We start from the raw sequence: 17,500 nt of genomic DNA on the forward strand, positions 1-17,500 counted from the left end.
GTTTACTTTGTCTACATACTCATCTCATATGTATATACTGTACTCGATACCATCTACTGTATGCTGCCCTGTACCGTCACTCATTCATATATCCTTATGTACATATTCTTTATCCCCTTACACTGTGTATAAGACAGTAGTTTTGGAATTGTTAGTTAGATTACTTGTTGGTTATCACTGCATTGTCGGAACTAGAAGCACAAGCATTTCGCTACACTCGCATTAACATCTGCTAACCATGTGTATGTGACAAATAAAATTTGATTTGATTTGGTTTGATTTAGGAAGCAGCCCCAGTCTGTATGACACTTCAACATAAGTGTCCATTGTTCATGAATTCGTGGTGTCATCATTGTCTAAATGTCATGGACCACAGGCATTATGGCATTATAATCATAACAAAGTCCAGTGTTCAATAATAGTAATAACTGTTCCTTTTACCCCATCGAAGGGTTGTCCTCATCATTGTCTTGTGCTGAGAGCAGCATCACAGCCATAGGCTTCGTGATTTTTCATGGATAGCATACCTGAATATTGAGCCAGTCAAATTGGGGTTAGCCTAGATCTGTCGGCTCCTTCCCTTGTGTGTTGGGCTTGATGTGTTTCTCAAAGAAGCCTCATTGGCAGTGGAAAACCTGTGTTGTATTCTGGAAGTTGAAGATGAGCTTTGCCGGGTGTATGAAGCCGCATCTCAGGGTTAGCTTGCTTTGCTGGGATCTCACCTCGTTGTAGGTCGCCCTCTGTTTCAGCAGCTCGGCACTCAGATCTGGGTAGATGCTGATAGTTTTCCCAACACAGGTCAGAGCCTCCAATTCTGCTGCAAGGAGAAGAATTTGCTCTTTAACTTCAAAACTTTAGATTTGTACAATCATACACCGGGATCCGTTGCAGAGAGGACCTGTGCGGAGCGCAATGTTAATCAGCGGCATGGGACCCAGCTTCTCCTGCCCAAACAGTTACAGTGCATTCAGGAAATTATTCAGACGCCTTCACTTTTTCCACATTTTCTTACGTTACAGCCTTATTCTAAAGTGGATTCAAACGTTTTTTGTCCCCATCAATCTACACACAATACCCCATAATGGCAAAGCAAAATCAAGTTTTTAGTAGAAAAAAACGTAAATATCACATTGACATAAATATTCAGACCCTTTACTCAGAACTTTGCTGAAGCACCTTTGTTCGATCGGGTTCAAGTCCGGGCTCTGGCTGGGCCACTCAAGGACATTCAGAGGCTTGTCCTGAAGCCACCGCTGCGTTGTCTTGGCTGTGTGCTTGGGGTCGTTGTTCTGTTGGAAGGGGAACCTTCGCCCCCCAGTTTCATTCCCACAGGTGAATTGTGAATGGACAGATTATGCTGCCGGAGCGAAATCGACCTTCTAGTTGTTCCTTGTAATACAGTGAACATCCCACACCTTAATATGGTGCTATAACTGTATGTTGACAATTATATGGAATAGCATGCAGACTAAACTTAAGCTTCAGACTCTTGTCCCCCCCTTGCCCATTTTAAATATTTATTGGTGGATTTTTATTTTTGTATTGCTTGTAACTGTTTCGGGTAATGCAAGTTCTTGTGCTGTTAGGGGAATAACCTGTGTGTAAATGTAATCTGTTGCTGTATTGTTTTGTGTGTTATCTGTTTGTCTTGTGTAGTTTCTTAATCATTGTACCTAAACTGTATGTGTAAACATGTATACGCAGGGCCCAGCTGTAAAAGAGACCTCGGTCTCGGTCTGTGTTCCTTGTATAATAAAGGTATAATAAAATGATAATAATTGAAAATAAGCCATGCAAGCCTCCGGACCCGGCTTGACTGTTGACTCTTTGTAAGACATGTTTCTTTGAACAAAAACATTTGACTGATTGAATGATTATTCAGAGCGACTTGGTTTCATCATCATCATCCTCACAACACATGTTGGCATAAATATCAAAAGGTAAGTATTGGAAGAAGTATGCATATAACATAAATCATTTGTCTGTACAAAGGTAACACGTAGAGGCCAAAATGCAATCTTTTGTTTACTTTGGTACCGAGTGCTGTCACACGTGTAACATTCATGCAATTTTTTCTATGTGCGCTCTAATGAGGTTATGGACTTGTCATTATCAACAGAAGGAGTTTCCTAAAGGTGCCCAAGATATCAGCAGAGTTGATGTCATTCTGGCCATAGCTCCCAGTGCTAGGACAGTTTACAATCAGAGAGTTACTGGTCCACAGTGGAGATCTTATCTTTACCATTGTCAAATATTTGACATGGCATGTGTGTATGTGTGTGTGAGTGTGTGAGTGTATATATGTCTGTGTGTGAGCGTGTGTGCGTGTGTGTGAGAGAGAGAGAGAGAGAGAGAGAGAGAGAGAGAGAGAGAGAGAGAGAGAGAGAGAGAGAGAGAGAGAGAGTGATAGAGTGAGAGAGCAAGAGAGAGAGAGAGAGAGAGAGAGAGAGAGTGATAGAGAGCGAGAGAGAGAGAGAGAGAGAGAGAGAGAGAGAGAGAGAGAGAGTGATAGAGTGAGAGAGCAAGAGCGAGAGAGAGAGAGAGAGAGAGAGATAGAGAGCGAGAGAGAGAGAGAGAGAGAGAGAGAGAGAGAGAGAGAGAGAGAGAGAGAGAGAGAGAGAGAGAGAGAGAGAGAGAGAGAGAGAGAGAGAGGGATGGTATATAAGCGGAGTTCTGCAAAAGAACATTTGCTACACTAGTTAGAAACAGACACCTAGCTGCCTGCCATCCAGCACCTTTCACCAAATTTTCCAGAATATATCTCACCATGCACGGTCAAAACCACAGCAAAGCAACGCAAGGTGTGTGTCTGGTGGCTCTGATTCTTATGCATCAGGTAAAGCACTTTTTACCATTTTCTTTGGAATAGTGTTGTTAACCATCTTTAACCAGTAGTGAAACTGTAATGCTAAATGTTGTTGACATATACACTTTGTATGGCAGGTGTGTGCTAGTCCAATAGGAAGCCATGATTCAAGGCTGAGTCTGCAGCAGGGCACCAAGCTACTGGAACGGAGAACCCGCATGACCCCCCTATGGAGGTTCATGGGTACCAAGCCCACTGGGGCCTACTGCCGAGACCATTTTGAGTGCTCCACCCAAATCTGCAGGTAAGATATAGTTAACTGCCTTGGTTTTATACATGAGCTATTCTTTGGTTGTTTTGTTTTCCCATTTATGTTGATCGACTGTCACTTCTCTCCTGGTGTAGAAGGGGCCACTGTGCCCTCAATGGGGCAGTTCATTCCTAGAAGTGGAGGATCCAGAGGTTTCTTCTCACCAATCAGAGAACATTGACTAATGTTTTAATGGAGTTGATTTACGTAACAAGCAGGTCAAGAATCTTCCCAGACATGGTGAAACTTATCAGAATGCAAACTGTTTTTTTTAATGTAGGCCAGAGATGAAACATTTTGAAATGAGAGGAATGGTTTTATCAACTTGGTGTATATTGATCTCACATGTACTTGAAAGCACTTTAACTTACCATTTATGAGTATGTACTGTATAATACTACAACTCAAGAGCGTTGAAACTATTTTTATTTTATTTTGTATTTTATCCCCATTAGCTGTTGCGAAAGCAGCAGCTATTCTTCTTGGGGTCCACACAATGATCACCATTAAACATTGCTGTAAATGTCCTACATGAAGACTGACATCCTATACAACAGTGTTTAGTTTAGTTGAAATGTTTAGTATGCACTGTTAAGTGTGTACTAAAGTGAATATGAACCATTCATCCATGTGCTGTACTGTAACTATTCTTGCTTACTCATGTCTAATGTCTTTATAGTGATTTTTATCGAAATAGTATAATGAAGAGGCAAAATGTCAGATGTATTTGAAAAAGGTAATACACCAAAGATTTGCGCACAAATTAATGCAAGAGTGAAATATTTGCATAAGAGCGTACTGTAAAGGAATCAATGTACTGTGCCTGTCTACACTTACATTGTTTAACAAGAGAAGACACACTTAATGTTGCAAAAATAAAAGTACATTTCTGATAATTTTGATGTTCTTGTTTATTCATTGACTGCTCATATCTTACTGATGACACAGCACAGATATTTCAACGTTTTGTAGCCTTTTTGTTAATTTTTATGAATAACTTCATAACTTTATATTGAACTTTATTTTATTGTTTAAGACAACTATTCGGTTGAAGATGCTGTAGTCAGTGATACACTGCGGCTAGGCCTAATGCACACAGAAAAGACAAACTGACTAGTCTGAGAGAAGCAGTGTAACAGACAGTGACCAGAATGCACCTTCCTAAACTCTGACATTTGCTTCCCTTTCTCGTTCTCATCCGATGGTGCAACTACAACAAGGTGTAGTAAGAATTGTTTTACTGTATCCATTTTCAAAGACCTTAGTAATCAAACTGCTGCTTCCTATACTAGACTGTGGTGACAGCATCTATCAAAACAAAACACAACCAAGATCTCACTTTACGATTTAGATGTAATTTATAACAAGCCGATTCAGACAAGTACATTGGTTAAGGAAAGTCACGCTACTCCTTTCAACAACAGCAGCCATTACACATTCCAAAGGTACATCATGAGGTTAGAGTAACATCTTTCAGGTACAAAGGCTTGACTTTAGTCATTTACCTATAGAAATCAGGGCATTAAAATCACACAGTGAATCAAAAAAAGGCTTTTTCAAATGTTAAGATCAAACATTTTTTTGTTTTTAACTAATAGAAACATCATCGTGTGAAGATATTTGTAAATCTGTAGACCAATGCGCAGCGTGGTAAGTGTACATAGTTTTTAATGACGTACTAGAACACTGAACAAAACAATAAATAACAACCGAACAGTCCCGTAAAGTGAAAGACAAAAACACTAAACAGGAAATATAATCACCCACAGCTCAAACGTGAAACCAGGCTACCTAAGTATGGTTCTCAATCAGGGACAACGATAGACAGCTGCCTCTGATAGAGAACCATACCAGGCCAAACACAGAAATCCCAAAACATAGAAAAACGAACATAGATAACCCACCCAACTCATGACCTGACCATACTACAAGAAAGACATAATAACAGAACTAAGGTCAGAACGTGACAGCATCTCAAGAGATTTCATCCTGCAAATGTTCAAATTTCAAATAAACATTGGAGAGAATGTCAGCGAGGTTTGAGGGCTGAAATTCACACAAAACCATCAACATCACGAGGAGCTGTAGAGTCTCTGGGACAGGGGTGTCAAACTCATTCCACTGAGGGCCTAGAGCAGGGCTGCCCAACCCTCTTCCTGGAGGGCTACCATCCTGTGGGTTTTCAGTCCAACCCTCTTCCTGAAGAGCTACCATCCTGTGGGTTTTCAGACCAACCCTCTTCCTGGAGAGCTACAGTCCTGTGGGTTTTCAGTCCAACCCTCTTCCTGGAGATCTACCGCCCTGTGGGTTTTCAGTCCAACCCTCTTCCTGGAGATCTACCGTCATGTAGGTTTTCAGTCCAACCCTCTTCCTGGAGATCTACCGTAATGTGGGTTTTCAGTCCAACCCTCTTCCTGGAGATCTACCGTCATGTGGGTTTTCAGTCCAACCCTCTTCCTGGTGATCTACCATCCTGTGGGTTTTCAGTCCAACCCTCTTCCTGGAGATCTACCGTCATGTGGGTTTTCAGTCCAACCCTCTTCCTGGTGATCTACCATCCTGTGGGTTTTCAGTCCAACCCTCTTCCAGGAGATCTACCATCATGTGGGTTTTCAGTCCAACCCTCTTCCTGGAGATCTACCATCCTGTGGTGTCGCCTGAAATTACATTTTAGGAATGCCCATCCACGTGGTAGGACTACTGTTTCGTAAAACACCAAAAAAGGACATCCAAAAGACGTTGGTGTCGGTCTGTGCTTACTGAGGAGTCTCCTTCATCTCTCCCGAGCCCGTGCGGGAGTTGTAGCGATGAGACAAGATAGTAGTTACTAAAAAAACAATTGGATACCACGAAATTGGGGAGAAAAATGGGTAAAAATAAATTTTAAAAACAGTGAAAGAGAACCATTAGGGGACCACCTAATTATACTACATCCTTCCTCTTTTCCTCTCTCACTCCCTGTTTTCTTCTTTATGTAACACCCTTTCATCCCTCTCTCTGATCTGTCTGGTCTGTTTAGGAGGAGTGTGAAACGTAACTGACAGAGAGAGAGGTGTCATGAGTGGTGTGTATATGTGTGCATCTATTCATGTCATTGCGTCAGAGCTGTTTCATAAAGTTTTTCAAATGAACTAGCTACAGTCAATTAGTACAAGTCAAACCAATTAAGAGTTAGGGTTCGCCTCATTGCCCTAACTATCTACGGTTCAGAACACACACACACGCTGGTGGATATGATCATAACATGGAACCCAAACCGGCTGCGCGTGTGCACCATCGTGCATACATTTATTTTGTTAACCTACACAAAACTTGATCACAACATGCAGGTTAAAATATCAAAACAAACTCTGAACCAATGACATTAATTTGGGGACAGGTTGAAAAGCATTAAAAATGTATGGCAATTTAGCTAGTTAGCTTGCACTTGCTAGCTAATTTGTCCTTGCTGTTGCTAGATAATTTGTCCTGGGATATAAACATTGAGTTGTTATTTTACCTGAAATGCACAAGGTCCTCTACTCTGACAATTTAATCCACACATAAAACAGTCAACCGAATCGTTTCTAGTCATTTCTCCTACTTCCAGGCTTTTTCTTCTTTGAACTTATATGATGACTGGCATTTAAACTTTCATAGTATTACCACAACAACCGGCAACACAGTTTGTCTTTCAATCACCAAGGTGGGTATAACCAATGAGGAGATGGCACGTGGGTACCTGCTTCTATAAAACAATGAGGAAATGGGAGAGGCAGGACTTGCAGCGCAATTTTATTTTAGCCCTTGGCAACGCAGACGTTGACGCGCGCAATATTTGAATAACTTACTGACTTTATTGTCCCCATGGGGAAATTCTGGAAATTCTGTTGCAGTGTCATGTACACATTCAAAGTCACATTTAAATACACAACACGATTGACAAAACAACTTTCATAACAGTTATGCACCAATAAAAATAATAATAGTAAGAAATAAGAAATAAAACATAAAATGTAAAAAAAAAAAAAAAAGAAGAAAAGACTAGCCTGCTGGCTTTATGGGGTCAATGGGAACATTTGCCCAAGTTATTTAGGAGGGATATCATACCTGGCACAAATTATTGTCTCGTTCTATTTTTCCTGCTGAGGGGTGCCCTATACCTGTGCCCAGAGGGGAGTAATTCAAAGTCCAGGTACAGGGGGTGGCTTGGGTCTAAAATTATTTTGTGAGCCTTACGGAGGGCCCTGACCTTAAAGATCTCATCCAGGCCTGTCTGTTTGACTCCAAGTACCTTGCTTGCTGTGGTAATACTCCTTCTCAGCATGTTTCTCTGGCTGACAGTAGCATTGCCAAACCAACAAACAATACAAAAAGTTAAAATACTCTCAATAAAGGATTTGTAAAACAGAGTCAGTATAGTACAGTCTATATTAAAATAACCCAACTTCTTTAGAAAGTACAGTCTCTGTTGGCTCTTTAGGTAGATCAGATCTGTACATTTACTCCACTGAAGCTTATTGTCCAAAAAAACACCCAGATATTTATATTCCTCTACGATTTCTATATCCTGACCTCTGATAGATGTTGCAGAGGTAGGTGTTGTACGCTTCCTGAAGTCTATGCACGTCTCTTTGGTCTTGTTGGTATTGAGGACCAAGTGTGATTCCTCACACCACTCTACAAAGCCATCTAGGACCGGACCATGATGTTCCTCACACCACTCTACAAAGTCATCTAGGACCGGGGCCATGATGTTCCTCACACCACTCTACAAAGTCATCTAGGACCGGGCCATGATGTTCCTCACACCACTCTACAAAGTCATCTAGGACCGGGCCATGATGTTCCTCACACCACTCTACAAAGTCATCTAGGACCGGGGCCATGATGTTCCTCACACCACTCTACAAAGTCATCTAGGACCGGGACATGATGATCCTCACACCACTCTACAAAGTCATCTAGGACCGGGCCATGATGTTCCTCACACCACTCTACAAAGTCATCTAGGACCGGGCCATGATGTTCCTCACACCACTCTACAAAGTCATCTAGGACCGGGACATGATGATCCTCACACCACTCTACAAAGTCATCTAGGACCGGGCCATGATGTTCCTCACACCACTCTACAAAGTCATCTAGGACCGGGCCGTGATGTTCCTCACACCACTCTACAAAGTCATCTAGGACCGGGCCGTGATGTTCCTCACACCACTCTACAAAGTCATCTAGGACCGGGCCGTGATGTTCCTAACACCACTCTACAAAGTCATCTAGGACCGGGCCGTGATGTTCCTCACACCACTCTACAAAGTCATCTAGGACCGGGCCGTGATGTTCCTCACACCACTCTACAAAGTCATCTAGGACCGGGCCGTGATGATCCTCACACCACTCTACAAAGTCATCTAGGATGTTTCTCGTCATCATGCAACAGGCTGATCAAGGCAGTGTCATCAGCGAACTGAACGAGGTGTCTGTCAGTATGGGAACTAGTACAACTATTAGTGTACAAGATGTACAGAAGTGGGGACAAAACACATCCCTGAGGAGAGCCTGTGTTGGTATTGTGTATATCCGGGGAGCTATTTTGACTCGCTGTGAGCGTTGGCTCAGGAAGTCCAACAGCCACAAAACCAGCCCCCCGTCTAAGGAGAAGTCCCGAATGAGTCTCTGTGCCAGAATGTAAGGCTGGATTGTGTTGAAGGCAGAAGAAAAGTCCATAAACAGAACCCTTACATGGGATTTGGCACCCTCTAGATGTCTATAGACCATGTTAAGGAGACTACACCCTCTAGATGTCTATAGACCATGTTAAGGAGACTACACCCTCTAGATGTCTATAGACCATGTTGAGGAGACTACACCCTCTAGATGTCTATAGACCATGTTAAGGAGACTACACCCTCTAGATGTCTATAGACCATGTTAAGGAGACTACACCCTCTAGATGTCTATAGACCATGTTAAGGAGACTACACCCTCTAGATGTCTATAGACCATGTTGAGGAGACTACACCCTCTAGATGTCTATAGACCATGTTAAGGAGACTACACCCTCTAGATGTCTATAGACCATGTTGAGGAGACTACACCCTCTAGATGTCTATAGACCATGTTAAGGAGACTACACCCTCTAGATGTCTATAGACCATGTTGAGGAGACTACACCCTCTAGATGTCTATAGACCATGTTAAGGAGACTACACCCTCTAGATGTCTATAGACCATGTTAAGGAGACTACACCCTCTAGATGTCTATAGACCATGTTGAGGAGACTACACCCTCTAGATGTCTATAGACCATGTTAAGGAGACTACACCCTCTAGATGTCTATAGACCATGTTAAGGATACTACACCCTCTAGATGTCTATAGACCATGTTAAGGAGACTACACCCTCTAGATGTCTATAGACCATGTTAAGGAGACTACACCCTCTAGATGTCTGTAGACCATGTTGAGGAGACTAAGCCCTCTAGATGTCTATAGACCATGTTAAGGAGACTACACCCTCTAGATGTCTATAGACCATGTTAAGGAGACTACCCCCTCTAGATGTCTATAGACCATGTTAAGGAGACTACACCCTCTAGATGTCTATAGACCATGTTAAGGAGACTACCCCCTCTAGATGTCTATAGACCATGATGAGGAGACTACACCCTCTAGATGTCTATAGACCATGTTAAGGAGACTACACCCTCTAGATGTCTATAGACCATGTTAAGGAGACTACACCCTCTAGATGTCTATAGACCATGTTAAGGAGACTACACCCTCTAGATGTCTATAGACCATGTTAAGGAGACTACACCCTCTAGATGTCTATAGACCATGTTAAGGAGACTACACCCTCTAGATGTCTATAGACCATGTTAAGGAGACTACACCCTCTAGATGTCTATAGACCATGTTGAGGAGACTACACCCTCTAGATGTCTATAGACCATGTTAAGGAGACTACACCCTCTAGATGTCTATAGACCATGTTGAGGAGGGTAAGAGACTACACCCTCTAGATGTCTATAGACCATGTGACACTGAGAATATGACTTTTCACAATTTTTTCAAGAATGTCTAACTAAGATGTCCATGTGACAGGGAGACTACACCCTCTAGATGTCTATAGACCATGTTAATTATTGAGTTTTTACACCCTCTGGAAGATGTCTATAGACCATGGTTGAGTGAGACTAAAATGTCTAGATGTCACCAGACCATGTTGAGGAGGGTAAGAATGCCCATCATTTCAACTCCTCTGCTAGGCTGATAGGCAAACTGAAATGGACTGTTGAGCTAACTGGGTCACACTGAGAATATGACTTTTCACAATTTTTTCAAGGAATTTCATAACTAAGGATGTCAAAGTGACAGGGCGATAGTCATTCAGCACAGAGGGATTAGATGCTTTAGAAATTGGTATAATTATTGAGTTTTTCCACAATACTGGAACATGTTGCTGGTTGAGTGAGGATTGGAAAATGTCTGTAAAAACACCAGCCAGTTGTCCAGCATGGTGCTTTAACACATGCCCACTTATTTTGTCTGGGCCTGGGCTTTTGTATGTGTTACATCGCCTGAACAACTTAAGAACATCAGACTGTTGAACAATAACTCCCTCAAACATTTGTAATGATGCTTCCATTTGTTTTACTTCCGACACGAAGTTGTCTGATTCAAATCTTGAGAAGAAAACATTCAGTTCATTAGCCATGTTCACCCCCCCTCTGATCCCCCAAGGTCAGCACTGTTTTCCCCCTGCCTATGTGGGAGGCACTAAGCCATGGATTTAATCCCATAAACTGATCTCAGGCCATCCCTTGTGTTTCCTGATAAAGATCTCCTGTCCATCCCTTGTGTTTCCTGAGGAAAGGGTCCTCTCCATCCCTAATGCCTGTTTCCTGAGGAGAGGGTCCTCTCCATCCTTAATGTGTCTTCCAGGAAAGGTCCTGTACATCCTAATGCCTGTTTCCTGAGGAAACTGGTCCATGTTCTCCACCCTGTCTTCCCCAGGAGAGGGTCCTCTCACCCTTGTTTCCTGAGGAGAGCATAAACCTCTCCACATCCTTGTGTTTCCTGAGGAGAGGGTCCTCTCCACCCTCACCCCAGCATTGCTTGAATGCCTCCTATGTCCACCAGTATAATCTTTTGATCTCACATTGTACATCTCTTAATGCCTGTCTATCACCCCCAGCATAAACTGATCTCACGTTGTACATCTCTTAATGCCTGTCTATCACCCCCAGCATAAACTGATCTCACGTTGTACATCTCTTAATGCCTGTCTATCACCCCAGCATAAACTGATCTCACGTTGTACATCTCTTAATGCCTGTCTATCACCCCCAGCATAAACTGATCTCATGTTGTACATCTCTTAATGCCTGTCTATCACCCCCAGCATAAACTGATCTCACGTTGTACATCTCTTAATGCCTGTCTATCACCCCCAGCATAAACTGATCTCACGTTGTACATCTCTTAATGCCTGTCTATCACCCCCAGCATAAACTGATCTCACGTTGTACATCTCTTAATGCCTGTCTATCACCCCCAGCATAAACTGATCTCACGTTGTACATCTCTTAATGCCTGTCTATCACCCCAGCATAAACTGATCTCACGTTGTACATCTCTTAATGCCTGTCTATCACCCCCAGCATAAACTGATCTCACGTTGTACATCTCTTAATGCCTGTCTATCACCCCCAGCATAAACTGATCTCATGTTGTACATCTCTTAATGCCTGTCTATCACCCCCAGCATAAACTGATCTCATGTTGTACATCTCTTAATGCCTGTCTATCACCCCCAGCATAAACTGATCTCACATTGTACATCTCTTAAAGCCTGTCTATCACCCCAGCATAAACTGATCTCATGTTGTACATCTCTTAATGCCTGTCTATCACCCCCAGCATAAACTGATCTCATGTTGTACATCTCTTAATGCCTGTCTATCACCCCCAGCATAAACTGATCTCACATTGTACATCTCTTAAAGCCTGTCTATCACCCCCAGCATAAACTGATCTCACGTTGTACATCTCTTAATGCCTGTCTATCAACCCCAGCATAAACTGATCTCACGTTGTACATCTCTTAATGCCTGTCTATCACCCCAGCATAAACTGATCTCACATTGTACATCTCTTAATGCCTGTCTATCACCCCCAGCATAAACTGATCTCACGTTGTACATCTCTTAAAGCCTGTCTATCAACCCCAGCATAAACTGATCTCACGTTGTACATCTCTTAATGCCTGTCTATCACCCCCAGCATAAACTGATCTCATGTTGTACATCTCTTAATGCCTGTCTATCACCCCCAGCATAAACTGATCTCACATTGTACATCTCTTAAAGCCTGTCTATCACCCCCAGCATAAACTGATCTCACGTTGTACATCTCTTAATGCCTGTCTATCACCCCCAGCATAAACTGATCTCATGTTGTACATCTCTTAATGCCTGTCTATCACCCCCAGCATAAACTGATCTCACGTTGTACATCTCTTAATGCCTGTCTATCACCCCCAGCATAAACTGATCTCATGTTGTACATCTCTTAATGCCTGTCTATCACCCCCAGCATAAACTGATCTCACGTTGTACATCTCTTAATGCCTGTCTATCACCCCCAGCATAAACTGATCTCATGTTGTACATCTCTTAATGCCTGTCTATCACCCCCAGCATAAACTGATCTCACATTGTACATCTCTTAATGCCTGTCTATCACCCCAGCATAAACTGATCTCATGTTGTACATCTCTTAATGCCTGTCTATCACCCCCAGCATAAACTGATCTCATGTTGTACATCTCTTAATGCCTGTCTATCACCCCCAGCATAAACTGATCTCACATTGTACATCTCTTAATGCCTGTCTATCACCCCCAGCATAAACTGATCTCACGTTGTACATCTCTTAATGCCTGTCTATCACCCCCAGCATAAACTGATCTCACGTTGTACATCTCTTAATGCCTGTCTATCACCCCAGCATAAACTGATCTCATGTTGTACATCTCTTAATGCCTGTCTATCACCCCCAGCATAAACTGATCTCATGTTGTACATCTCTTAATGCCTGTCTATCACCCCCAGCATAAACTGATCTCATGTTGTACATCTCTTAATGCCTGTCTATCACCCCCAGCATAAACTGATCTCATGTTGTACATCTCTTAATGCCTGTCTATCACCCCCAGCATAAACTGATCTCACGTTGTACATCTCTTAATGCCTGTCTATCACCCCCAGCATAAACTGATCTCACGTTGTACATCTCTTAATGCCTGTCTATCACCCCCAGCATAAACTGATCTCATGTTGTACATCTCTTAATGCCTGTCTATCACCCCCAGCATAAACTGATCTCATGTTGTACATCTCTTAATGCCTGTCTATCACCCCCAGCATAAACTGATCTCATGTTGTACATCTCTTAATGCCTGTCTATCACCCCCAGCATAAACTGATCTCACGTTGTACATCTCTTAATGCCTGTCTATCACCCCCAGCATAAACTGATCTCACGTTGTACATCTCTTAATGCCTGTCTATCACCCCCAGCATAAACTGATCTCATGTTGTACATCTCTTAATGCCTGTCTATCACCCCCAGCATAAACTGATCTCACATTGTACATCTCTTAATGCCTGTCTATCACCCCCAGCATAAACTGATCTCACGTTGTACATCTCTTAATGCCTGTCTATCACCCCCAGCATAAACTGATCTCATGTTGTACATCTCTTAATGCCTGTCTATCACCCCCAGCATAAACTGATCTCACGTTGTACATCTCTTAATGCCTGTCTATCACCCCCAGCATAAACTGATCTCATGTTGTACATCTCTTAATGCCTGTCTATCACCCCCAGCATAAACTGATCTCATGTTGTACATCTCTTAATGCCTGTCTATCACCCCCAGCATAAACTGATCTCACGTTGTACATCTCTTAATGCCTGTCTATCACCCCCAGCATAAACTGATCTCATGTTGTACATCTCTTAATGCCTGTCTATCACCCCCAGCATAAACTGATCTCATGTTGTACATCTCTTAATGCCTGTCTATCACCCCCAGCATAAACTGATCTCATGTTGTACATCTCTTAATGCCTGTCTATCACCCTCAGCATAAACTGCCTTCTTCCTATCAAGTAGGGATTTTTAGATGTTTTGGTACCCAAGGCTTGTTGTTAGGGAAGATTTTACAGGTCTTAGTAGGCACAACTGACTCACCACAGAAGTTTACATAGTCTGAAATTAATCAGAGCTGCTGCCCTCAAATACCTCCCACATTGTACAGTCAAAACATCCCTGGAGACAAGTGATACTGTTGTCATTCCTGATCTGGACAGTTTTAACTGTGGGTTTCTCATTCTCCAGGAGCCGACAGTAGGTTGGCCTGAGGTAGACCATATTGTGGTCTGATGTCCCCAGAGGAGGTCTGGTGGTGGCAGAGAACGCCTTTGGTATTGTCCCATAGCACAAATCAAGAGTCCTATTTTTCCGAGTGTGACATTTCACATACTGATGGTATGTGCGCAAGACTTTGCGCAAGGTACAGAATAACATAGATTCCTAAATGTATTTTGCGACGCGAGCTGTGTGGTCAGCCTGTTATCCCTTGGCAACACAGATGGACGCGAGCAGTGTGGTCAGCCTGTTATCCCTTGGCAACACAGATGGACGCGAGCAGTGTGGTCAGCCTGTTATCCCTTGGCAACGCAGATGGGCGCGAGCAGTGTGGTCAGCCTGTTATCCCTTAGCAACGCAGATGGGTGCGAGCTGTGTGGTCAGCCTGTTCCCCCTTGGCAACGCAGAAGGGCGTGAGCAGTGTGGTCAGCCTGTTATCCCTTGGCAACGCAGATGGACACGAGCAGTGTGGTCAGCCTGTTATCCCTTGGCAACGCAAATGGGCGCGAGCAGTGTGGTCAGCCTGTTATCCCGTGGCAACGCAAATGGGCGCGAGCAGTGTGGTCAGCCTGTTATCCCTTGGCAACGCAAATGGGCGCGAGCAGTGTGGTCAGCCTGTTATCCCTTGGCAACGCAAATGGGCGCGAGCAGTGTGGTCAGCCTGTTATCCCTTGGCAACGCAGATGGGCGCTAGCAGTGTGGTCAGCCTGTTATCCCTTAGCAACGCAGATGGGTGCGAGCAGTGTGGTCAGCCTGTTCCCCCTTGGCAACGCAGAAGGGCGTGAGCAGTGTGGTCAGCCTGTTATCCCTTGGCAACGCAGATGGGCGTGAGCAGTGTGGTCAGCCTGTTATCCCTTGGCAACGCAGATGGACACGAGCAGTGTGGTCAGCCTGTTATCCCTTGGCAACGCAGATGGGCGTGAGCAGTGTGGTCAGCCTGTTATCCCTTGGCAACGCAAATGGGCGCGAGCAGTGTGGTCAGCCTGTTATCCCTTGGCAACGCAGATGGGCGCGAGCAGTGTGGTCAGCCTGTTATCCCTTGGCAATACAGCTGGGCACGAGCAGTGTGGTCAGCCTGTTCCCCCTTGGCAACGCAGATTGGCGCGAGCAGTGTGGTCAGCCTGTTTACCCTTGGCAACGCAGATGGGCACGAGCAGTGTGGTCAGCCTGTTCTCCCTTGGCAACGCAGATGGGAACGAGCAGTGTGGTCAGCCTGTTGTCCCTTGGCAACGCAGATGAGCGCGAGCAGTGTGGTCAGCCTGTTATCCCTTGGCAACGCAGATGAGCGCGAGCAGTGTGGTCAGCCTGTTATCCCTTGGCAACGCAAATGGGCGCGAGCAGTGTGGTCAGCCTGTTATCCCTTGGCAACGCAGATGGGCGCGAGCAGTGTGGTCAGCCTGTTATCCCTTGGCAATACAGCTGGGAACGAGCAGTGTGGTCAGCCTGTTATCCCTTGGCAACGCAGATGGGCGCGAGCAGTGTGGTCAGCCTGTTATCCCTTGGCAACGCAGATGGGCGCGAGCAGTGTGGTCAGCCTGTTATCCCTTGGCAATACAGCTGGGAACGAGCAGTGTGGTCAGCCTGTTATCCCTTGGCAACGCAGATGGGCGCGAGCAGTGTGGTCAGCCTGTTATCCCTTGGCAACACAGATGGGCGTGAGCAGTGTGGTCAGCCAATTTTCATTCCAAGTAGATTCTTCAGACGCTGCAGCTATACGTTTTTGTTTTAAATATACTTAAATATCAAAAGTAAAAGTATAAACAATTTCAAATGACTTATTAAGCAAATCAGACGGCACAATTTGTTGTTCGTTATCGATAGCCAGGGGACACTAACACTGACATCACATTTCTGCTTATAATTTCCGACATTTGGTAGGCCATTTTAGGCCATAGGCCATTTTAGGCCATTTGGTAGGCCATTTGGTAGGCCATTTGGTAGGCCATTTGGTAGGCCACAGGCCATTTGGTAGGCCATTTGGTAGGCCATAGGCCATTTGGTAGGCCATTTGTTTGTCAACTACAGATAGATACATGCAGCTTCTCTTCTGTCGTAACTTTCTGCCCTAGAAGACTAAATAAAGTATACAGAATCATGTCTTACATCGATAGAATGAAAGCATTAGTAATCTAGTTGACATCGGTTAGGTCTGTTTAACTTCAGCTGACCTCTCCCGTGTCAGTGTCCCAAATGTGTAATTCGCACTCCGACCTGTGAAAGGCAGCAATACACCACAAATCGTCTAGTCTGCTGGAAAACTTCAATAAGTTTTTATATGTCCGGTATTTTTTCTTGTATTACAGTTAGTGACGACATTCGCCTCTCTCTGCTCTACAGTACTGGATTACAACGCCCATTACACCAGGAAAACTGTTGTAATGAACACTTATGAGTATGGTGGGCTGAATTGTCTGGACTTCACTACCTTAAATAATACTTTTAAGATCAATTGGATAAAACAATTCCTAAGAAGACCCACTTCTATGTGGAATTGTATTCCTTATCATGTCTTCTCTACTTTTGGTGGCCTTAACTTCATGTTGGTTTGCAATTATAATATTGACAATGTTCCAGTGAAACGTTCTTCTTTTCATCGGCAGGGTTTCTGATCATGGTCCTTAATTTATAAGCATAATTTTTCTCCACACAGATATTATATATAGAATAATCAGGACATATTGTATAAAAGACAAAAAATTGTTTTTAGAATATTGGTTCTGAAATAATATCCTATTGGTGAGCCAACTGGTAAATGCAGGGGGTCTTTTACTTAGTTATACGGAATTCTTATCATTTTGCCAGGTCCTTGTTACACCTAAAGATTTTGCAATTGTTTTAGATGCCATTCCCTCAGGTGTTGCTTTATTATTCAGAAACGTGTCAAGACCCTCAGAGCCTACCTTCCATTTGTTTCTCTTTTGGTCCATTCAATAACAGAACGATACGAACCTTGTTTCAGCA

The 17,500-nt window shown here is 43.6% G+C and overlaps 1 protein-coding gene across 1 annotated transcript; it reads left to right on the forward strand.

The window, feature by feature from the left end:
- The first annotated feature begins 2,650 nt into the window (after nucleotides 1-2,650).
- Nucleotides 2,651-4,012, forward strand: LOC118385623 (liver-expressed antimicrobial peptide 2-like). Its single transcript, XM_035772841.2, has 3 exons — nucleotides 2,651-2,836; nucleotides 2,944-3,110; nucleotides 3,212-4,012. The coding sequence occupies exons 1-3, from the start codon at nucleotides 2,768-2,770 to the stop codon at nucleotides 3,249-3,251; spliced, it is 276 nt and encodes a 91-aa protein (XP_035628734.1). The 5' UTR covers nucleotides 2,651-2,767; the 3' UTR covers nucleotides 3,252-4,012.
- The last annotated feature ends 13,488 nt before the right edge of the window (nucleotides 4,013-17,500 follow it).

The sequence above is a fragment of the Oncorhynchus keta genome, chromosome 6, assembly GCF_023373465.1.
Source record: "Oncorhynchus keta strain PuntledgeMale-10-30-2019 chromosome 6, Oket_V2, whole genome shotgun sequence".
Lineage (NCBI taxonomy): Eukaryota > Metazoa > Chordata > Actinopteri > Salmoniformes > Salmonidae > Oncorhynchus > Oncorhynchus keta.